This window comes from Mesoplodon bidens (assembly GCF_964165515.1).
Source record: "Mesoplodon bidens genome assembly, chromosome: 15".
Lineage (NCBI taxonomy): Eukaryota > Metazoa > Chordata > Mammalia > Artiodactyla > Ziphiidae > Mesoplodon > Mesoplodon bidens.
The window spans coordinates 10,107,311-10,130,888 of NC_138171.1; the positions used below are offsets into that span (position 1 = coordinate 10,107,311).

The 23,578-nt window shown below is 43.2% G+C and overlaps 1 protein-coding gene across 1 annotated transcript in view; it reads left to right on the forward strand.

Annotated features, from left to right (window-relative positions):
- Positions 1–9,625, forward strand: part of ZFP64 (ZFP64 zinc finger protein) — an 83,248-nt gene extending 73,623 nt beyond the window's left edge. Inside the window, exons 8-9 of the mRNA XM_081256758.1 lie at positions 3,818–4,069; positions 7,163–9,625. Coding sequence (XP_081112884.1) covers positions 3,818–4,069; positions 7,163–7,872 — 962 coding nt within the window. The 3' untranslated portion in view covers positions 7,873–9,625. The remainder of the gene's footprint in view (positions 1–3,817; positions 4,070–7,162) is intronic.
- The last annotated feature ends 13,953 nt before the right edge of the window (positions 9,626–23,578 follow it).

Sequence of the window (23,578 nt, forward strand, 5' to 3'; positions counted from 1 at the left end):
TGGCTAGAACGCGCCCACAGTACTCCATTGATGACTTTCTTCCAGAGGCTGGAGAGGGCGTAGATGAGGCTGTGATGACAGTGTCCATCCCAGTGGCCACTGAAGCCCGCTCTGCTCAGCCCTGTGTCCCCAGAGTCAGGGGCAGCTCTGCTCCTGTGGTTGTCTGTCTGGGACCTGCTGGAGCGACCGGGCTGGAATGCACCACATAAAGGCTTTCTTGACCTTTTTTTTTTTTTTTGCGGTACGCGGGCCTCTCACTGCTGTGGCCTCTCCCGTTGCGGAGCACAGGCTCCGGACGCGCAGGCTCAGCGGCCATGGCTCACGGGCCCAGCCGCTCCGCGGCACGTGGGATCTTCCCGGACCGGGGCACGAACCCGCGTCCCCTGCATCGGCAGGCGGACTCTCAACCACTGCGCCCCCAGGGAAGCCCTTGACCTTTTTTCTTGCTGTGGCCTCCTGGCAATTTTGTGAAGCTTACGGGACCCTTCGCAGAACAGTATTTTTAAACATAATAAAAGCACATTAAACTATATCTAAGTACAATTGCTATCAAAGTGTTCATTGTGTGGTATTTTAATACACTAAACCCTCGCTTTTCTGAAGTGTGGTACAGACCAGAAAGGTCACCACCCGCTGGGAGCTCGTTAGAAACACAGAATCTTAGTCCCCACCCAGGCCCACTGAATCTGAAACTGCATTCTACTTTGTTTCTGTGAGTTCTGCTTGAGAAATGGGGAGATGTTGGTCAGAGGGTACACACTTGTAGTTATTAGAGGAATGAGTCCTAGGGATCAAATGTACAGCACAGTGACTAGTTAACAGTTCTGTATTATATACTTGCAAGTTGCTACGAATAGCTCTTAAATGTTCTTACCAGAGAACGGTAACTGAGGTGATGGAGGTGTTAAGTAACCTTCTTGTGGTAATCATTTCTCATGATATACATGTATTAAACCATCACATCATATACCTTAAACCTACACAATTTCATGTATCAACTATATCTCAAAGCTGTGAAAAAATCTGCATTTTAATGAGGCCTCCTCACCCCCAGATGATTCGTTGGCACAGAAGCACTGAAGCTCTGCAGTTAATTTTCAGATCCAGTGGCTGATCTACTATCTTAATTGTGAAGTAGTGATGAGCATAAAGGATGCTGAGAACTACAGCAAGTAGAATGTGGTCTGAACATGGCTCGTGTCTATTAATGGGGGTCTCGGGTACCATTATTATGGTTTGTTGACTCCATCCATAATTGGAGGAAATGCTAAATTCCACTTAGAGGTAATGGAGATAAAAAATTCAATCCTTTCTCGTGTAAGGTCTTGGATCCCCTAAATTGTATCCATGAGGCCCAAAATAAGAACCCCTGCTCTGGTTGAGAATCCGCCTGCCAATGGAGGGAACACAGGTTTGATCCCTGGTCCAGGAACATCCCACATGCCGCGGAGCAACTAAGCCCGTACGCCACAACTTCTGAGCCTGTGCTCTAGAGCCTGTGAGCCACAACTACTGAGCCCACATGCTGCAACTACTGAAGCCCACGCACCTAGAGCCCGTGCTCCACAATGAGAGAAGCCATCGCAATGAGAAGCCCGCACACTGCAATGAAGAGTAGCCCCCGCTCGCCACAACTAGAGAAAGCATGCGCACAGCAACGAAAACCCAACAGAGCCAAAAATAAGTAAATTTATTAAAAAAAAAAAAAAAAAGGAACCCGGGCTTCCCTGGTGATGCAGTGGTTGAGAGTCTGCCTGCCGATGCAGGGGACGTGGGTTCGTGCCCCAGTCTGGAAAGATCCCACATGCCGCGGAGTGGCTGGGCCCATGAGCCATGGCTGATGAGTCTGCGCGTCCGGAGCCTGTGCTCCACAACGGGAGAGGCCGCAACAGTGAGAGGCCCGCGTACTGCAAAAAAAAAAAAAAAAAAGGAACCCCTGCTCTTCACAGGGAATAAAGCCAATATTTTATAATAACTGTAAGTGGAATATAACCTTTAAAAATTGTGAATCAGGGCTTCCCTGATGGCGCAGTGGTTGAGAATCTGCCTGCCAATGCAGGGGACACGGGTTCGAGACGTGGTCTGGGAAGATCCCACATGCCGCGGAGCGACTGGCCCCGTGAGCCACAATTACTGAGCCTGCGTGTCTGGAGCCTGTGCTCCGCAACAAGAGAGGCCGCAATAGTGAGAGGCCTGCGCACCGCGATGAGGAGTGGCCCTCACTTGCTGCAACTAGAGAAAGCCCTCACACAGAAACGAAGAGCCAACACAGCCATAAATAAATAAATAAATAAATATTTAAAAAAAAAAATGTAACTGACATTTTTAATAGGAAATTTAATCCATTTGTTTCTTGTACTAAGTGATGTTTAGTTTGATTTTTACCTCATTTTGTGTTCTGTTGTATCCCTTTTTTTTTTTTTTTTTTTTTTTTTTGCGGTATGTGGGCCTCTCACTGTTGTGGCCTCTCCCGTTGCGGAGCACAGGCTCCGGACGCGCAGGCTCAGCAGCCATGGCTCACAGGCCCAGCCGCTCCGCAGCATGTGGGATCTTCCCAGACCGGGGCATGAACCCGTGTCCCCTGCATCGACAGGCGGACTCTCAACCACTGCGCCACCAGGGAAGCCCTCCCTTTTTTTATGATTGGTTCTCTTTGGTGGTTTGGAAGCAGTACTTTCCATTTCATTACTTATATCCCACATCTTATCCACTTACCTTTTTGTTGTTCTGACGTACACGGTTCATGTGTGATACCCTGCGTCATCTGTCAACTGGCTTTATTTTTTCTTCCATGGAATGCTATTTCAAGTACAGGATATAATTTCTGTGGAACTTGGCAGATACTGTTCCCACCGTCCAGTGTTGTCTGAGGAGTTGTGTGCTCATCTGGGCATTTTTTTTTTCTGAAAGCTTTAAGATCTCGTCATTCCTAGGCTTCTGACACTGTACCACCATGGCTCTACATAAGCCATCTTAAGACACATGTCTGGGGAATTCCCTGGAGATACAGTGGCGAGGATGTGACACTTTCCCTGCTGGGGGCCCAGGTTCGATCCCTGGTTGGGGAACTAAGATCCCACAAGCTGGGTGGTACGACCAAAAAAATTTTTTTTAATTAAAAAAAAAAAAATCCATGTCTGTTTTTAGTGTTGAAATAATTATTTTCTCTAACTTCAGGTTCTTGAGTTGGGCATGTCTTTCTGTTCTGGCTTTCCCCAAGCATTTGGTTATTGGGTAGATTTTTATTTGGATGTGATCAGTCTGGAGTGGTTATGTGGTGGCAATGTTCTGGGCTTGGGGTTCTCTGCTCTCCAGTGTACCTCTAGGTACTTGGGGCCTTTAACATTGTTTCTCCAGCCTAAGCACGCTCACTTCCTAACAGCCTGGGAAGTAGATACCATTGCTGCTTGTGGTTTAGTACAAGTAAGGGAAGGGTCAACCTCACCATTCTCCATGTGGTTTATCAACTAGTGAGCCAGAAAGCTGTTCTAATACCCTTCCACCTGCCCCCTCTGATCTTGAATACTTCTATGACCACTCTTGTTTTCCCAAACAAGGTTTGGCCTATGATTTTCTTTCAGTCTGATATTATCTCTGTTCCTTAGGAGCCTTCAAAAGTTCTGAGCCATGAATGAATAGCACACCGACTTGTTTCCCAATGTGCTAATCTAGACCTCAGTGTCTTCCTATCTCTGGGCATTTGGTGAGAAGGAAGAAGTAGACGCTATGCTCAGGCTACCACCTTGGTCACATCCCTTTGCAGTCATCTTGGTAGAGAAAACCCTTAAAACCTTGACTGTTCCTTATGTGTTTGAAGGAGACAAACCCCACAAGTGTGAGTTCTGTGACAAGTGCTTCAGCCGGAAGGACAACCTGACTATGCACATGCGGTGCCACACCAGCGTGAAGCCGCACAAGTGTCACCTGTGTGACTACGCTGCCGTGGACAGCAGCAGCCTCAAGAAGCACCTGCGGATACATTCCGACGAGCGGCCGTACAAGTGCCAGCTCTGCCCCTACGCCAGCCGCAACTCCAGCCAGCTCACCGTACACCTCCGGTCCCACACAGGTAAGTCCCACACCTCAAAACCTTGGTGTCTCCCTTGTTCTCTAATTCCTTAGCGTTCATTTAGTTAAAGCACAAGCAACTTAAAAAAAAAAAAAAGAAAGAAAGCACAAGCAACTTAAATGACTTCAGGGTATAAGTAAAGAAATTTGGAACTTCTGTGTTGATTGTGAAGTTTGTGGTTTCTTCTACCGGGACAACAGCTTTCAGTAAAACATGAAAGTCTGACAGCTGGGTTCTCTAACTTGACTACGTAGAATACCACTGGGGATGATAATCCAATTCAGCAGTCAGGAAGCAAAGGATGTATCTCAATAAAAGTTTGATGTATAAACTAGGTGTTTCTGTCATTTAACTTAAACTCTGATTGCGTGGCTTAATTCAGAAACATGTAGCAAAATCACCTGAATGTAACTGCAAGTCACAAACTTCTAGTTCTAGAAGTTAGACTTTGCAGAAAAGCTTTTCCCTCCCTTCTTTGTGAGACCCTGTTGAAATAACAAGATAGAACCAACCAACCCAACATGGCACAGAAAAATGGGGATTGGGAGGCTCATAAGGAGAGTCGTAAAATGAGAATTTCCAGTGAATTCATGGAAAATGGCAAGCAGACAGGCATATACTGACATCTAAAATTGAGTAAAGAAAACTGTGTCCCAGCAGACAAATGGGAGGTAGCTATAGTGTTGGGAGCCAACCTTTCCAGCCAATTTCTGTCTGCGTTGAGCGTTCTGGACTTGGAACTGGTGTGTAGGCTGCAAAGGTCAGAGTTCAGAGGATAAGCTGAAGCCTATTAGCAAAATGGTCTAAACTATCCAGTAACAGGTAAAACCCATGACACCTATGTCTAATCCTTAAACCAGTCTACTCTTCCTAACTGTAAAATGTCAACTATGGATTATCTCATCATCTGCAGAAAATGAGTGGTATGAAATATGCCAAATCTAACAAATAACAAATTCTGGAGATAACAGAGTACTTGGGTAACTTACAAGAATTTTTCAGTTTTCTTTGGTATCTACCCACTGGCAGAAATGTTGCATCCAAGAAGAGTTTTATGAGCAAAGGTAGTCAGAACAAAGAGGTATGAAATGAAACTAGGGTTGCTGGCTATAAAGTTAAACTTTCCAGAGACCAGGAAAAAAGTTGGAGAACTAATGATAAGAAGATAGAAGTCTGGTTTCTGACTAGGTCTAGGAAGAAAAGAGAAGTGAGAAAATCAAATGAGAAAAAATTTTCAATTCTCAGGGGCCATGAGAGATGAAAGGGCTTACAAGATGCCACACAGGACAAAGGGAATGGCTGGAGAGATCCATACCTAGAAAGACTTTTCAGTAATATTGGCTTCTTGGAGATAGTGGAACAGTGCCCACAAAATTGAGAAATGATTTGGTATGTAGACTTCTATACCCAGCCAAACTATCTCAAGTGTGAACGTAGACTAGACAACAATGCGCAAGGACTTGAGACTTCACTCACAGCCACCAGGCTAGTGGAAGTTACTGGAAGATAAACTCTAGCAAAACAAGGGAGGAAACAAAATTTGGCATGAGATATTTGATATGTGAAGATCTGAATGAAGCTGACTGGGCTTGTAATAAAGGGAAATATCAGGATGATACTTATATAGAAGGTTAAGAGGAAATTCAGCAAATCAGAAACTCAAAATCCATAAGAAATTCCATGTAAAATGTTACATAATTAAGAGACTGGATGGCTTTTGAGGTGATGGTGAGATTCTTTTTCCCTCGATGCACAAGCCAAGAAGCAGGATAAAATGTGACCCCCAAGTGAGCATGTAAGAAAAGAGAATCAAGGGAAGGGCAAGATAGGGGTATGGGATTAAGAGATACAGACTACTATGTATAAAATAAGCAACAAAGATGTACTGTCCAGCATGAGGAAATATAGCCATTATTTTGTAATAACTTTAAATGGAGTATAATCTATAAAAATATTGAATCACTATGCTGTATACTTGAAACTAAGATAATATTGTAAATCAAAATACTTCAATGTAAAAAGAGAATCGAGGTGAACTTGATACTAGCCACATGATCAACTGGCCCAGGTGGAAGTGGACATAATCCCAGTGCAGAATTTGGCTCAGGTGAATATCACATACCCAGTCATAATATACATTACCTGTGGTTTGTGTCTAAAGTTTAAAGCAACTAGTTAAAGCATGGGAATTAAGTCAGAATGCAAACCGAACTTAAATGTAAAAATAAAGCTATTTCTCAAGCAGGAAGAAGGTAGTGTGACAAAGAGAAAGGAATCCTTAAACCTCTCAAGCTGATGGACTAAAAGTTGAAGCTATTACTCATTTTAGAAAGTAAGGCTAGAAGAGTCAAAATCACAACCAACAATGCAGGAGGAGTTTGGGGAAAGGATGGATATGTAGGATAAGCAAGAATCTCATCTTTGCATATAGTCAACTGACAATGATATTTAAAGTAACAACCTCCAAAAGAACTAAACCCTTAGCAGTGCCTCCAGGGAGTACAGAGGAGGCTGTGGCATTTCATGATTGGTCTTCTCCTGCTGCCATATTCATGGGTTAATTTTATAAATAAAATTCATTCTGCTATTGTGAAACTACAAAACTTTAATAATACAAGCCAGTTAACTGATGTAATAATACAGGTTAAACACTAACGTGAGCACGTTTATAAGTCTTAGCTTGATTTGGAACAGTTGTGTGTAACATAAACCACACCTCTTCCTTCCATGTCCAAATTTGGGATGTCAAGTTAAGTGAGTTTAGATCTGAAACGGAAGTGTCATGAAGAGTGTGGACTTGGATGCCATGATGCCTGGATTCAAATCCCTGCTGTTTGGCCACGGTCAAATAACTTGACCTCTCTGAGCCTCCGTTACCCCATCTATTAAAATGGGGTTAGTAGTACCCACACGTAGGATTGTCGTGAGGATTAAGCAAGTTAATATACGTGGTAAGTGGTGGTGTGACGAGGTGACAAGTCACTGGAGTTCAAAGACCCAGCTACCTCTCTGCGGCCAGGTGTTCTGAGGTGTGTTTGGGGGGAATTCTGTGTTGCCTGCCTGCTCTAATGGAAACACACCTTCCGTTGCTAGGGGACACCCCCTTCCAGTGCTGGCTCTGTAGCGCCAAGTTCAAAATCAGCTCGGACTTGAAAAGGCACATGATCGTGCACTCGGGGGAGAAGCCTTTCAAGTGCGAGTTCTGCGACGTCCGCTGCACCATGAAGGCGAACCTCAAGTCGCACATCCGCATCAAGCACACCTTCAAGTGCCTGCACTGCGCCTTCCAGGGCCGGGACCGGGCCGACCTCCTGGAGCACAGCCGGCTCCACCAGGCCGACCACCCCGAGAAGTGCCCCGAGTGCAGCTACTCCTGTTCCAGCGCCGCCGCCCTGCGCGTGCACAGCCGGGTCCACTGCAAGGACCGCCCCTTCAAGTGCGACTTCTGCAGCTTTGACACCAAGCGGCCCAGCAGCCTGGCCAAGCACATCGACAAGGTGCACAGGGACGAGGCCAAAACCGAGAACCGGGCCCCGCCGGGCAGGGAAGGGCCCCGAGAGAGCGGTGGCCAGCACGTGGCCCAGATAGTGACCCAGCGGGCCTTCCGCTGCGAGACCTGCGGCGCCTCCTTTGTCAGGGGCGACTCTCTGCGGTGCCACAAGAAGCAGCACAGTGACCACAGTGAGAACAAGAGCTCGGGCTTGGTCACCTTCCCACCCGAGAGCAGTGCCTCGGGGCAGCTGGGCACCCTGGTCTCCGTGGGGCAGCTTGAGACGTCCCTGGAGCCCAGCCAGTGCCTCTAGTTCCACCGGAGAGGGTGGGCGGCCGTCCGGAATGCCAGACACACACCCCTGCCCGGCCCTCTGCACTCAGGCCGTCGAGCCAGACTTGAGTCACCAGCTGCGGGGACACCTGCTCCAGCTTAATAGGCCCGCAGAGGCCATGGCCCCAGTCACCGTGGCCTGAGGGCAGGCAGGCACCAAGGCAACGCTGTGGAGACCCTCCCCCATCCGTGTCCCTGTCTTCCCTCCAAGAATCGTCCAAGAGGTGGTCTCGGTTCCAAGGTGGTGGGCGTCCATCGAACACTGCCACCTCCCATAGGGATAGTTTCTTCACGATGGATTCGAGTTCTAAAACCCATCCATCTCCGATGGAATTGTGAAACGAATTAGACCACATGGAAAAACTAATACTACACTCATCTGTAGGGCGGGAAAGGTGAAGGGGATGGTGGGGTACCTGGAGGGCCTGGGGTGGCGGGAAAAGTTCTGTTTCTCAACCTGGGTGGTGGTTTATGAGTATTCGCCTTCTGCGTTTTTTGTGTGGTTCCTTTTATCTGTTGTCTTATAATAAAAAGGCAAGCTCCTCTGTAGAATGGTGCCAGAGGGCCACTCCATTTTTATGGTCTCCCATAGACAGGTTATGGTGTGGGGTTCTGCGGTGCTGCCCCGGCCCCGTAGTCATTTCTCTATAAATGCACGTAGGAGGTCTGTGTCTTACTGCTGTAGTGAAGCGAAATGCAGTTTGATCTGTAGGTGGCGCCAAAGATCAAGCTGGCGCTAGCTCAGCCTGTAATTGTGTGTGTTGTGAAATTCAACCTTGGCCTACTTGTGTTCATAAAAAGAGATGAGGGGCCCAGTGGGTCCTGGGCTTGGTTCTGGGACATATGATGCGTGGGAAAGCCTGAGACTAGTGTCTTTCATCACGGTAAGCCCTTGGTGTTTGCTGAACCAACAAACGAGAAACCCCAAACCTCTTGTAAATGGACGTTTCACTTGACGGAAACTTAGGAGGCCATGGAATGCCAGTGGATATATAATTTATCCAAAGTTGCTTTGTTCTTTTCTTCAAATACAGTCTTTGTTTAATACAAATTCTTGTGTGCCCTCATCAAGCTAAACATCTGTGCTTTTAAAACATTGAATAGATCCATTGTTTTTGATAAACTAGGAACAAGGATGTGAAAACATGTTTTTTATAGATCGTATGCAGGGGACTGTGTCACTTATGAAATGGAGGTACAGAACTTATTTTAGAAATTTTGTTTGAACGAATCTGATTCCACTTAAGTCTGACTTCAGGCGAGTTATAACGCACTGTTGGATCTTTCTGTGAGAAGAAGAGATGGAAATGATAGCAGAGAGAATTAATCATTTCTTTGCTTTAGAGCTATTTTTGGTTGTTCAGAAGTGTTTTGTTACTGAATGCTGGTGCATTGTACAGATTCTTTTGTCACCTCTCTGCCGTTTGTCAAAGAGTCTTATCTGTGTTTCTGTTCTAGTAACAGAAGGGCTGTTGACCTTTCGAGTGGGAACCGATAGATCGAAATCGTATAGACGTTGCTTGTACTTCTGGTGTTATAGCTCTTCAGATACACAGGAAAAATATCAGCCTCTTTAGAAGACATTTTTTCGTAGCTGTATGGGCATCAAGGGTCTTGGATCCACGCTGGTATCACCTAGCAAATTTGGTTGCCCAGTAGAGCGGAGGTCAGCAAGAAGTTTGGGATCAGATAATATTTAATATAAATAGTAAATATTTGAGGCATTATGGAGCCTTTGTGACTAAACTCTCTGCACAAAAGCAGCCAGACTATAAGAAAAAGAACATGTCTGTGTTCCAACAAAACTTTATAAGATGAGGATGAGACTTAAAATATACAGCTAATCACCAAATAAAGCTGGGAAGCAGCCATAGTAGGTAAGAGGCCGCTGACATGGTTTCTGCACCCAGCTCTGTTTCGCAAGGTCAATATGGATCTGAAAGGGGAAATTGATTAATGAATATGTTTGCAGTTTGACATCACCTGGACCAGGGGTTGGCGAACTTTTTCAGTAAAAGGTCAGATAGTAAATTTGGGGGGCTTTGCTGGCCTTAGTCTCTGTTGAAACTACTCAACTCTGTTCACCTCTGTGGCACAATCACTCAGCTCTGCCATTGTCGCCGAAGCAGCCGTAGATAACAGGTAAGTGAATGGATATAGCTGTGTGCCAATAAAACTTTATTTACCAAAAGCAGGCCATGATTTGGAGGGCCATCTTTTGCTGACCCCTGAGCTGGGCTATTGAGTGCAAGCAACGGGGTAATTGATGATGGGTGAAAACACAGGAGAAATACTGAGAATGCCAAGTTTCCTGGGATCCCTTTAAGCAAGGTACAGCTTCATGCAAGAGATAGGCAAGTTCCAGCTTAGGCACAGGGACAAGCTGCGTCCTTTTGATCCTTAGTCAGTGTAGCTATAAAATCTCCAGGGAAGAGTCCAGGAATCAAGATGTTACCCTCTTGCTCTTCTCTGATTAAGGTTTCTTGCTGCCTTCTAAACATTGTAGAACATGAATTTTTTGTTTGTTCCTGGGTTTAATTTCTTAAAAAGTATGCACCTCAATTCCTGTTGCTATGTTGTTGTGAGTCCTTACTCTGAGCCAGACACTGTGCTGAGAACGTGACCTGTGTTAACTCACCTACTTCTCCCGGGTGCCATCCAGAGCTGGAACTAGGGTGAGACAAGGGAGGCACGTGCCTAGGGCACTCAAAACTCAGTAATCAGTCGTTTTGAAGCAATATTTTTTTAACTGGCAAACTGTGGCCCACAGGTCAGCTGCTTTGTTTTTGTAAATGGAGTTTTATTAGAAGTTGGCCCGGGAATTAAGGCAGGACCATGCAGGGGAAGACTTGGGCCTATCTTTAAGAGTGTGATTTTTTTTTGTTTTTTGTTGTTGTTGTTGTTGTTTTTGCGGTACGCGGGCCTCTCACTGCCGTGGCCTCTCCCATTACGGAGCACAGGCTCCGGACGCGCAGGCTCAGCGGCCATGGCTCACGGGCCCAGCCGCTCTGCGGCATGTGGGATCTTCCCGGACCGGGGCACGATCCCATGTCCCCTGCATCGGCAGGCGGACTCTCAACCACTGCGCCACCAGGGAAGCCCGAGTGTGATGTTTTTGTTCGTTGTGGATTCTTCCGCGTTATGTTTGGTTTTTAGGAAAATTGCATTAAAATAGTCACCTTGATCAGTGAGATTTTTGGTGCCATTTTCTATTTGCATCAGAGGGGATTGCCTCAACCACCTCACCCCGGTCTCTGCCTCTTGTTCAGATACGAAGGTGAAGAAACTTCTGTTATTTTGTTAGAGTAATAAGTTGATCTGAGTAAGGTGATGACACAACCATCCAAAAGGAGCCTTCTTTTGTTAAAAGGTAACAGGGTTGAGGAGGAAGGAGGTAAGAACAACCCTGCCTCTGGCACTACTGTCTGGCTGACGTCCAGCTAGAGATTTTACCTCAGATTCTCAGTTTGCTCGTCTGTAAAATGGGCCATTTCAGGCATTTGGCTTAATGATAAAGTCGACTGGTTTAAAACACCAAAACAGAAATTGGCTCCCCTGTGTGTCTTTTTCTCGTTTATTTTGTTTGGGGCCAGCAGATGGGAACAACCAAGAAGTAGTACTGTGACCTTATGACACTGGGCATCGTGGTTTCTATCTTACTTCTCAGCCCCGCCCCGCATCTTCAACACATGGTCCAAGGTGGTGGCAACTTAAGCTCCAGCCAGGATAGGAGGGGGAGGCCATCCTCCCTCTTCTTAGCACTGCTGGAAGGTTGCACATAAACTTATGCTCACCTCTCCTGGCTACATGGCTGGTCATATGCCATGGCTGTTGCAAAGGGTGCTGGGAAATTGTGACTCTGGAGTAGGCTTTGCCGAGTTAACCCCCCCACACACACCCGCAAGGAGATGCTGAGTCATGAGTATTCTCTGCCCCTGAGCAATAATGCAGGCTCTTGAAGGCTGGAGATGACTTTGCTGTGAAACACCTGGCATGGGTCCTGAACACCCAGGGTATTCTGTACATGAACGTTTCTGTTTTATCAGGGCTTTGTTGGGGCACCCTCTGTCTGTTCTTTGTGCATATTGGCCCATGGCATTCTTCCAAGGCTTTCTGTCACTCTAGTCCGGTGGGTCTCAACTGTGGCTCTGGGCTGCAGTACCTGCAAAGCTCTCAGGTATTTGGAATCTGTCTCTGTGGGGAAGGGCCTGGGCATCAGTACTTTGTAAAATTCTGAAGGTGATTCTGTTTTTGCAGCCAGGTGGGAGGAGCTGCTCCAGTGTAGGAGCAGGGCTGTCTTCATGGGTGCTTACCGTCTATGCAGTCACGAAGGGCCTCACACTCGGGCGCATGTTCTGCTTTTGCTGTCTTGGAATTCTTAATTTTTGAACAAGGGGTCCTGCATTTGCATTTTGCATCAAGCCCTGCAAATTACGCAGCCAGTCCTCTGAGGAAAGAAAACATGCCTAAGAAGGGAGCCTGTGTGCATCACTGGTACAGAAAAGGTCTCAAATTTTGAAAACAAGACTCCTGGCTGGGGCTGGCCAGCCAGGGCTCTGGGTGGGAGGAAGGAGCGCCGTGAACCATGAAGTTCAAACATTTCCCTGCCGGATTCCATTCAAACCTTACAATGAATGACATTTATATTTGCTGTTACAAGAGAAAGCTAATCTTCAGAAAAGTTAACCTGCTCAGTGCAGCTAACACAGGAAAGCCAGACCCACGTGTGCTGGACTCCTGTGCCTGTGTGTTATTTGCAGCTTGACTCTCCACTTGGACTAGGGTGTCTTCCACTGGCAGAAGTAGGGGAATCGGGGACGGAGCAATTTGAGTTCTAAGTGTCGAGGCAGGAAAAGGACAAGGTCTTTTGCACGAATGGTGAGGTCGATAGTTGGATTGGAAAAAATTTTGAATATGGGCGTTGTTGGATGATCGGAAAATGTCCCTAGGCTGTCTGCCCACATGCTGGGGGCAAGTATTGCTGGAATGACCCATGTTACATTCCCCCAACAGGCAGGTTACAAAATGGTTGAGCAAATTTTGCTTCGATACTGATCGTTGGTGATAACCGCACTTGAACTCCCAAGAGTATGAGCGGCCACCTGAGCCTGTGCTCAGCCACTCTCAGGGGCCGCGTGGATAGGATCTTGTATATGCCCCACCTTGAGACGCTTCTGTTTTAATAGAGAAGGAAGTGAAGGTAAAGAACCCAAGTCCAGCAGTTGGTCAGGATTAGAACCAGTGTCTGCGTCCTCCAAGTGGAGATCCTTCGAATACCCAGCGCCACCTGCTTGGGAGACCTGCTTAAGGCCAATTTTCTTCACTGCTTTTTGAGTCATGGACCCCTTTGTCAGTCCAGTGGAATCTCTGAATCCCTTCTCTGAGTGATGTTTAAAAGAACAAAACAAAATGTATAGGTTTGCCAAGGAAAACAGTTATATTGAAATAGTTATCAAAATATTTCTTGGATTATGGACATTTTTATTAGCATTATGTTAAATGAAGGCTGTAGCAGCAGACCTAGTTAGTAACCATAGTTGACCCTTGAACAGTGCGGGGCTTAATCTTAGTCTAATTTATAGTCGGCCTTTGGCCTTCCATGTCCGCAGTTCCTCCATGTTCGTGGATCCAACCAACCACGACATGTAGTACTGTAGTATTTACTTTAAAAAAAAAAAAATCTGCGTGTAAGTGGACCAGTGCAGTTCAAACCTGTGTTGTTCAAGGGTCAGCCATACTCTTAATTCTGAAGGAGAGGTGCACATAAATGTTATTTCAAGATAGCTACAGCAACCAGAATGTTATATGAAAATAACTGATTTCTTTTGCTGACTGAATCACTGGTCCTGTTAATGCTTCTGTGGTTTGGTACCTGAATCCCAAACTGACAAATGCTCAATTTCAGTTAGAGGCGAGTGAAATAAGATTCATCTTCTTTCCCATCCAGATCCCTGGACCCTCTAAATTCTATCCATGGTCCCTTTGCTGCTAGGTTAAGACCTCTGATGCTAATGGTATTTCTGGGGTCTGGTTTTCTTGGTAGAATTTGAACTTGCAGTTCTTTCCATCATAACTAGATCTAGTAGCACCAGCACTTAAATATTTACCCCTGCCTCCCCTCACCCACCCCCCAAAAGACCTTGCATTAGGAAGGATTCACCGAACAAGGCTCTTTGTAATGCCTACGTACAGCCCTTCTCTGATAAACTGTTCTTAAGATGGCTCAATTCTCACCTGTTAGTTTGAGGGACTTTGGCCTATAGAAAATAGACAGTGTATGTTTGTCAAACAATTCTGAAATTCTCGAGGCATTACACATACTCACGTGCTCTCACACTGCACCACCTATTTCTGGAAAGGTCACAACGGACTGGCTTCAGCCTAAAGCTAAGGGTAGGGTTTTTACCCAACGCTGAGAGAGTAACACATGAATAACAGCAGATAATTCTAGTATTCAGCGCAGGGTTATCTGCTCTTGTTCATTTTAAGCATCCTGGGAGGGAAATGGTTATTTCAATTGTATTGGTGGTTACTTGTGGATTTGAAACAATCTACCTTCATTACTTTTAGTTTTGATAAATGATCCCTTTATATTTAAGAGAAATTCACATCCTGTGTGTAATTCTTTCAAAACACATAGACATCTCTAGATTTTGAGAAAAAACTGGACATATTTGCCTCTTATTTAATTGTCCATTTGTCCCTCATTGCAAGAAGACATTTCTAACATCGATATCTGAGGGAATCAATGGTAGAGACATCGTTTAGAAATTGTCTTTAAAAGAAAAATCTTTATTCCAGATACTCATTTCTCTCCTGACCCTAGCCCAGTCTCCAGCCCAAAGGCCAGCAAACTTTTCTGTAAAGCTAGTAGGAAATATTTTAGGCTTTGCGAGTCGTACGGTCACTTGCAACTGCTCAGCTCTGGCCTCACAGCACAAAAGCAGCTGGAAATGGTACGTAAAGGAATGTGCATGTGTTCCCGCAAATCTTTACGGACACCGAAATTGGAATCTCATGTAATTTCACATCACAAAATATTTTTAATTTTCTCAACCGTTTAAAAATCTAAAAAACCTTAGCTCGTGGATTATACAAAAACAGGTGATAGGTTACATGAGAAACACAGGGCAAAGTATACAAGGGATCTCTGTTACTTTTATAACTACATGTGGATCTACAATTATCTCAATAGAAATTTCACTTAGAAAAATAAACCAACAGGTAGTTGGCTAGATTTAGCCCCCAGGCTGTAGTTTACTACCCCTGCCAGCCAGAACAGCTTATGAAAATATGATACATAATTTTAAACTGCTCTCCTATTTCTTGATTGTTTTTGACGTGAATGGAATGTTTGAATAGGATTTTTTTCTGACGTGTGCTGTCTCCAAATATTGGTTTTATATTACAGTTCAAATACAAAAGCCTTAGCCATGTAGCTGTTGTAATTAAAGATTCTAGTGTGGCTTAAGTATCTAAGTGATACTAAGTAAATTTACATTTGTCAAATGTTCACTTAACTAAAAAGCTCAGCATATCCTCTCTCTGAAATATGAAAGTCATTTATAAGAAGTCCTCAATCCTAAAATGTTTTCTTTTAAAATAATAATCTTGACTTTTTAAAAAAAAAATCAAGCAATACCAGGGGATGTGCAGTGAAAAGTCTCTCTCCTTTCACAGCCCCTCATTTTCCCTTTCAACAGGCAGTCACCATTAGCAGTCGGTGTTTATATCTATAAACGTTTTGGTTTAAAATTTGTCATCATGGCTGTCTTTTGGGGTTGGCTCCCCAAAATCATAATGATAGTAGCTGCCAGTGCCAAATGGTGCCTGAACCTCACAAACACCTTGACTCCATACAGCAACTCTCCAGAGTAGGTGATGCTGGCCCCATTTTACAGATTGAGCTCTTGAAGGGCAGAGTCATCGGACACAAGTGGGTCATGGTGTTTGCATGGTTTTGTGCTTTGATGAAACAAAACCCTCCTGATGCTGAGTGGCTGTTGGTATGGAGGTTGGATGAGACATCAGAAAGATAAGCTACCTTCCGGTATTGAAAGCGTTCAGTTCTTAAGAACTGTCACTAGTGTAAAGTGACTTTGTCTTCTTATTACAAAAGCAACGTGTGGTCACTGGAGGAAATGTAGAAAAGCAAACTAAAAATTAACCTGTAGGGGCTTTCCTGGTGGCGCAGTGGTTAAGAATCTGCCTGCCAATGCAGGGAACACGGGTTCAAGCCTTGGTCCGGAAAGATCCCACACGCCACAGAGCAACTAAGCCAGTGCGCCACAACTACTGAGCCTGTGCTCTAGAGCCCGCGAGCCACAACTACTGAGCCCGCGTGCCACAACTACTGAAGCCCATGCACCTAGAGCCCATGCTGTGCAACAAGAGAAGCCACTGCAGTGAGAAGCCAGCGCACTGAAAACGAAGAGTAGCCCCTGCTCGCCGCAACTAGAGAAAGCCTGCACACAGCAACGAAGACCCAACACAGCCAAAAATAAATAAATAAATAAATAATTTATTTAAAAAAATAAATTAACCTGTACTTTAGCCATCACAGCATCTTGCCGTTGGGGACACCTCCAACCCAAGGCAGGTAAGGAAGTTTTCCGTCGTCAGTGCTATGATGAAAAGCTTTGTGGAGAACTGTTGAATGCCTCCTTATTTCCTGAAGATGAGCTTTTAATGTAGCATGGTAGTTAAGAGCCCAGAGGCTGCACTCAGAGTATCTGGTTGGAATTCTGGCTCTGTCATTTCATTAGTTGCATGACCTTGGTCATATTAAGACCCTCTGTGCCTCATTTTTTTAAATCTATAAAATAATCGTAGTACCTACCTCATAGAGTTGTCATGAAGGTTAAATAAGTTAATCTATGTAAAGAGCTAGAACAGTGCCTGGAACATGCTAAACGCCAGACTGGACTAGCTAATCATAATTTATATTTTTTAATGAGTAGTTAATACTGCCAACAATTCTCAATTACCCAGGAGTTTCCTTAATCCTCAAATTGGTATGTGTGACTTTGGAATTAATTGCATATTTTATGAATTGGATTTACTTTCTTAATAGTAATTTCTGATGCACCTATTTGAATCAGGACAAACCTACACAGACCTTGCCATTTATCCTCTTCTCTTTGGTCAAGTAAAAAAATGCCTGTACTTTGAAAATAAATGGACATAATAAAGTGAACACAATGGAATAGAAATCACCTATTCATTGTAAACAAAATTTAATTCTACAGCCAGATAGTGGGAAAGAGTATTCTTATGCCTTGCTAGGGGGAGATTTTGAGGAGGACCAATTTGGTGATATCTACCAAAATATTAAAATGTGAGTTCCCTTTGACCCAGCAATTATTCTTATAGGAATTTCTCCTGTGGAATTAATTCAAGTATGCAAATGAGTATGTTCAAGGATGTTCAGAGCATCATTGTCCACAAGAACAGTTAGCAGGATACAACCAAATGTCCATGAGAATAGGGCTGGTCAAATGATGATACAGCCATGCAGTCCTGACCACGCATCACTAAAAAAAAAAAAAAAAATGTGGTTGACCCATGTGTGTTGAGATACAAGTGGTTGAAGTTTAATTATTAAGTAAAATTAAGCTGCAGAGTACTCTGTACAGTTTAATCTCCATTGGTGTTTTTTTAAAAAAGTTATATACATGAATATTGTCTTAAAGGATATGAAATAACTTTAATGGTGGCGTCTCTGGTAAGTGAAGCAGGCGTGGGAAAGAGAGGAGAGCTTTTATTACTTTAATAAAATCTATTCTGTTAGGCTTTTTACAACAAGCAAGTATTACAAATAAAAATAACTTTTAAATTTATCTTAGAGGTTCTCATCCACTTTGCCAGTTTATTCACTTTGATGCCCAGTTCTAAATATAAATGATACATTAAATGTGAGGGCTTCCCTGGTGGCGCAGTGGTTGAGAGTCCGCCTGCCGATGCTAGGGGACATGGGTTCGTGCCCCGGTCTGGGAAGATCCCACATGCCGTGGAGCGTTTGGGCCCGTGAGCCATGGCCGCTGAGCCTGCGCGTCCGGAGCCTGTGCTCCGCAATGGAAGAGGACACAACAGTGAGAGGCCCGCGTACCACAAAAAAAAAAAAAAAAAAGATACATTAAATGTGTAAAGTCCTTTGGAATTTAAACATTCTATGAACATCTCATCTCTTGTGTTTTGCTTCTTCTACACTCTTCCTCCGCACCTCTAGCCTCCTACCCACCTTTGGACACTTTTTAACCTCATTTTCTGGAAAATACTTGGGTAACCAACTGAAAAGAGTTCTTTAAATGCAGTTTGTGAATTGCACAGAACGTCTTTCAAAATGTGAGCATGGAAGAATTGATCACCTTCATGGGTTTCTTTGTTATTTTCTGGCATTCTAACTTCAGGATAAAATAGGTATTTACCCAGTTAGAGCAGTAGTCATTTCAGCAGCTGCCCTTGTTTCTGCCCAAAAAATTCAATCACAGAATAGATCTATTCCCTGATTTCATCTGTAACTCACCTTGCACTCCTGTGCTTTCCTTTAACAAAATATTCTCAGAGAATGTGACCACACCTCTGAAGAACAGGGAATATTGTGCTGGGGGCAATACAATGCACTATTGATATTTCACTCCAAAAGAATATATTGACCTTAATGTTTTAATTTAAAACTATTGCAATACAGTCAATCATTTTAATCATATTAAATTCATGCTTATAGAAAATTTGGAAAATACAAAATAATACAGAAAATTACCTATAATCTAGTCCCAAATCCATAGGCAACAGTTGCTAACATTGTACTCTATTTTCTTAGTCTTTTGCTCTGCTTAGTATGTTTTTACATCATTGTGTAATACATGCTAATGTCTGCACAATTCGTTTTTATTTTCCCCTCTTTGTAACCTAACATGGCATTTCTCCATGTTGTCAAAACTATGTATAAATGTTACTTACCATTACTCTCTTGGTGGACATTTGGGTTTCTTTTCATTTTTTTATTCTTAAAAATAATGCTACTTTTATCATAATGCATAAAGCTCTTTCCATATATAGCATTATTCAGCTAGATTACCAGAAATTGAATTACATGGTCAGAAGTCATGAACAGTATAAAGGCTCTTGCTAAATGTTACCAAATTGCTTTCCACAAAGGTTGTACCAGTTTACCCTCATCAGCAATGCTGAAAGGCCAAGTTGACTTTCTCCTTCTCCAAAACTGTGTGTTATTTTGTTAAGTACAATGCTAATTTAGATAAGCTGATTATCATTATCGCATTAGTGGAGGACTTTTTAAAAATCCATCCATGATCGTATTTTTTGCATTAGTTAAGTGATGTGTATTAAATTTTAAAATGGCAAAAAATATCACAAGTGTCCTGATGACCAGGTATCAATTTGCAAGCATAAAATCCACCAACCCCTTAATCCAACATCAGAGTAGGCCCTGTATAGACATAAAATCACTTGAAATTTCACCGCTAATAATAATATCTATAATAATAATGTCATTATTTAGCACATAATTAGTGCAGTAACCAGCAAAAAGGAGAATTATTAAAAATCTGGACTGTTTGCCCAGGGATGTTAGGAATTTATACCATGTGCCTTGATTAGTGTAATCAATATGAAATACCAGTTGTATATAAATCGTAGGACTCAGCAAATGCTGTTACTTCTAGTTGGATGTGATGACCAAAGCTCCCAGCATAATTAGTTTTTGGTGATGAGTCTGCTTGAAAACTGCCGGGCAGGGAACCATTTCCAGTGGATTATCTTTCACTGCTAATAGCCTCACAGACTGTTTCTGTTCCTGTATTTAAATGTAACTCTTGAAAGCTGAACATAGCCATGATGAAGGAAGGGGATGGGGCGGGCATCACAAAAAAATAAATGCAGAGCTTTGCCGGATTTTCAGTAACTGAGGACAACCTAAAAACTGGAAATGCTGCAGTTGAAAAGCCCACGTCAGAAAATGAATGGGAGCCTTGGGATGGGGTGGGGAGGTGGAGGGGAGCAACTCCTTAAAATTGGACATATTTAAAAGGAAGGAAAAAGAAATGCTTATCTAGTGTCTCTTAAGGGCTACTCCTTGTGCCCTCATTGCTATATCACTTAGTTATTTGGGGAAAGATTCAGGATTGCTGCAAAGTAGCTTAGTTTAAGAATAGCCAAAAATGGGTGATATGAATAATCCTTCAGTGATTAAGGGTTTAAGAGGGCATGAAGATTATATACCATTTGTTGATTTCATTTTTTTAACATCTTTATTGGAGTATAATTGCTTTACAATGGTGTGTTAGTTTCTGCTGTATAACAAAGTGAATCAGCTATACATATACATATATCCACATATCTCCTCCCTCTTGCGTCTCCCTCCCACCCTCCCTATTCCCACCCCTCTAGGTGGTCACAAAGCACGGAGCTGATCTCCCTGTGCTATGTGGCTGCTTCCCACTCGCTATGTTGATTTCATTTTTAAAGCAGAAAATCCTGGTACCCCACATTCCTGTTTTTATACCTGTAGAATGGGATTCTGTAAAATCTAACTGAAAAACTGGCACTAAAAGAACAAAATCTTTAATAATATGATCTTACCCCCAAATGCCTGTAATGATGCCATATCTAACGTGAAGATTATATCACAGATTATATACCATAATACTGTCAGGAGAAAACAGAAAAGTTGACACCTTCAGTTCAGAAATATTTACTGAACACATACTATGTTCCTGGCATTGTGTGAGCCATGGAGAGACACGAGAGAAGGACATCAATATATGACTTTATTCCTTTCAAGTAATTGTATTTCAACTATTGCTATTATGAAAGTAATACATGATCATCTGAAACAGATTTAAATCTTACATGTAATTTAAAAAGAAAGACGGAGGGCAATTCAATCAATGTGGCTGGGGAAATTTACTATCAAGCTAGAAGAAATAAAGTTAGATTCCCTGCTGTAGTTACAAAAATAAATCCCCTTGATTAACAAAACCTGAACAAAAAAGTTGTGGAAGAAAATACGGAGGAATACATTTTTAGTTTATTCAAAAGACACAAATACCCTGAAAGAAAAGAGATTCGACAGCTCCAAATTTAAAACACCGATAATAGTAACAGCAATAAGGCACCAAATGGCAAATTTAAAGGCAAGCAGGATGCTTGCCACCTATTTTAGACAAATTACTAACATCCAGCACGCACAAAGCTCTCTTTCAAATCACTAAGAAAAAGACAATCCAACAGAGGAGAATATGGCAAGGGCTAAGGACAGAAAGATGGTGGGAGAGCACAGACATGTGGTCAGACCATTTGCAAGGGGCTGACTCAAGAAAATGGACTTGAAAGGGACAGGTGAGCTAGTCTCCAACTGTAAGACCGGCAGACCTTTACAGTCGGTGATACCAAGTGTTGGTAAGAGTGGCTAAAATATAAAATATGGGACTTGAGGGGCCAGTCCTTGTAATATATGACTTGTATGTTGCTGCCTTAAGCAAACACACTGACTTGGACAAAACTGTAAGCCCTCCATGCCTGGTCCTGCCCTCTGCTAATTGTGGAAAGAGCAGAGTATAAAGCAGAGGCCCTGCAACTGCAGTTAGAAGCCTAGACTCACATCTCAGGCCAGCTCTGCCACTTACTGGCTGAGAGGCTGGGGGCAGTGACCCCCAAATACCTTCACTTCATCCTCACACTGTAAGATCTTGAGCAGGTTCATTAATTTCCCAGAAACTCAACATCCTCATCTAAATGATGGGCGCAGGGTTAGTGGGAGGATGAAGTGAGATAAGGCATTTGGCCCCTGGCCCAGATCCTGACACAGGGTAGGTACTCACTTAATGACAGCTATAACTGGAACTTTGTATTTGATCCCCCATACATTGTATAATACCTGTGACAATAGACTCTGGGACAGGCACAAAATAAATACTAGCTAATTCTAGTGTTTTGCCTCAAATATTCACTAGAGATTCTCATTTTAGATAATAATGAAATCAAGATATACATTTATATATCTTGTATGCAATTCAAGATGTATACATTGGTATACATTCATAAACGTGGCCTCCCCTGCTGGAATTTCCCCTGCTCCCTTCTGGAAATTCAGGAGTGAAGTGATGCCCAATAATACAACTCCTACTGGACATATAAAATAGATTTTTACTGTGTACAAATAAATGGGTGTATAGACAGATTGCTCAGGGATGATTATACAGTTCATCTTAAGTATTAGGCATTTTTACTTGTATCTATATCTTACTTGATAACAATGCAAAGCAGAATGTAACTTTTTTTCCCTTTTCTTCCTCCCAACACACCTGTTGATCAGCAATCCTGTTCATCATTTCTCCAAACCAGATCTTTTTTTCCCCAGAGCTTTAAACGTTTTTATTTGGAAATAATTTTAGATTTAGACAAGAGTTGCAGAAATAGTAGTTCCCAGAAATACCCTTCACTGAACTTCCCCAAATGTTAGCATGTTACATGAGCCCAGTACAACTATGGAAATGAGGAGAATAACCTGGCTACGATACTGAGGCAGCCTGATCTCCGGACCTTATTCAACATCTGCCAGTTGTCCCACTCAGGTTCCTTTCCTGGTCCAGGATCCCGTTCCGCATCCCATGTTCCTTTAGTTGTCCTCTAACAGATTCTCAGTCTTCCTTTGTCTTTCATGACCTTGACACGTTTAAAGAGTACTGACCAGTGTTGTGTAGAATGTTCCTGAATTGGAAATTCTTTGATGTTTCCCACGATTAGGTTGCAGTTATGCAACTTTTTTTTTCAGGAATGCCACCCGTGGCTTTTTTCAGTGCGTCATATCAGGACTTACCTGAAGTCAATATGTCTCATTACTGATGATGGTAACCGTGGTCACTTGGTGAAGTTGGTGTCCATAGGGTTTCTTCATTCTGAAGTGACTCTTCTTCCCTTTGTCCTTCATAAGAGCCCTGGTGGGGAGATTCTTTGAGACTCTGCAAATATTCCATTTCTCATCATTCTTTTGCTCACTGACTTTAGCATCCATCCACCGTTCTTGGCTGTAACAATTATCCCTGTGGTGTTTGCTAAATGGTGATTTTCAAATTCTATCATTCCTTTCACATTTGTTACCTGGAATTTCTGTAAGAAGGCTCTGTCCTTTCCCCCCATTTGTTTATTGACTTATATCATTTAGTATTCTCATTGCTTATTTAGTTTGTTCAAATCACTCTAGATTTGGCCATTCGAAGGTCCTTCAAGTTGGCTCCTGTGTCCTTTCAACATGGCCCCATAGTTTTTAAAGCACTTCCTTCCTTTCTGCTATCACAAGATGTTCCAGGTGCATCTTGTGTATTACCTGCCCCAGCTCTGAGATTAACTGTTTCTCAAAGGAGCTCTGGTTCTTTTTATTGGAGAATAGTATTTAATCGTGATCTGCACACTAGTGTATCCATTGCCACTGGGTGTCTCTAGACTGTATCTAGCTTGCATCTTCCCTCCTCTCTCCATCCCCACCACCATCCCCCTGGTACAAGTCATCATCGTATTTCACCTGGATAACTGCCTCTTTATGGATCCCCCTACTTCCAGTCTTGCCTTCCTCCAAGCCATCCTCCAAACAGTAGCAAAAATAGAATCTTCAAACATTAGCTGGACACCATCATTTCCTTGCATAAAATCTTTGCTGGGTGTCA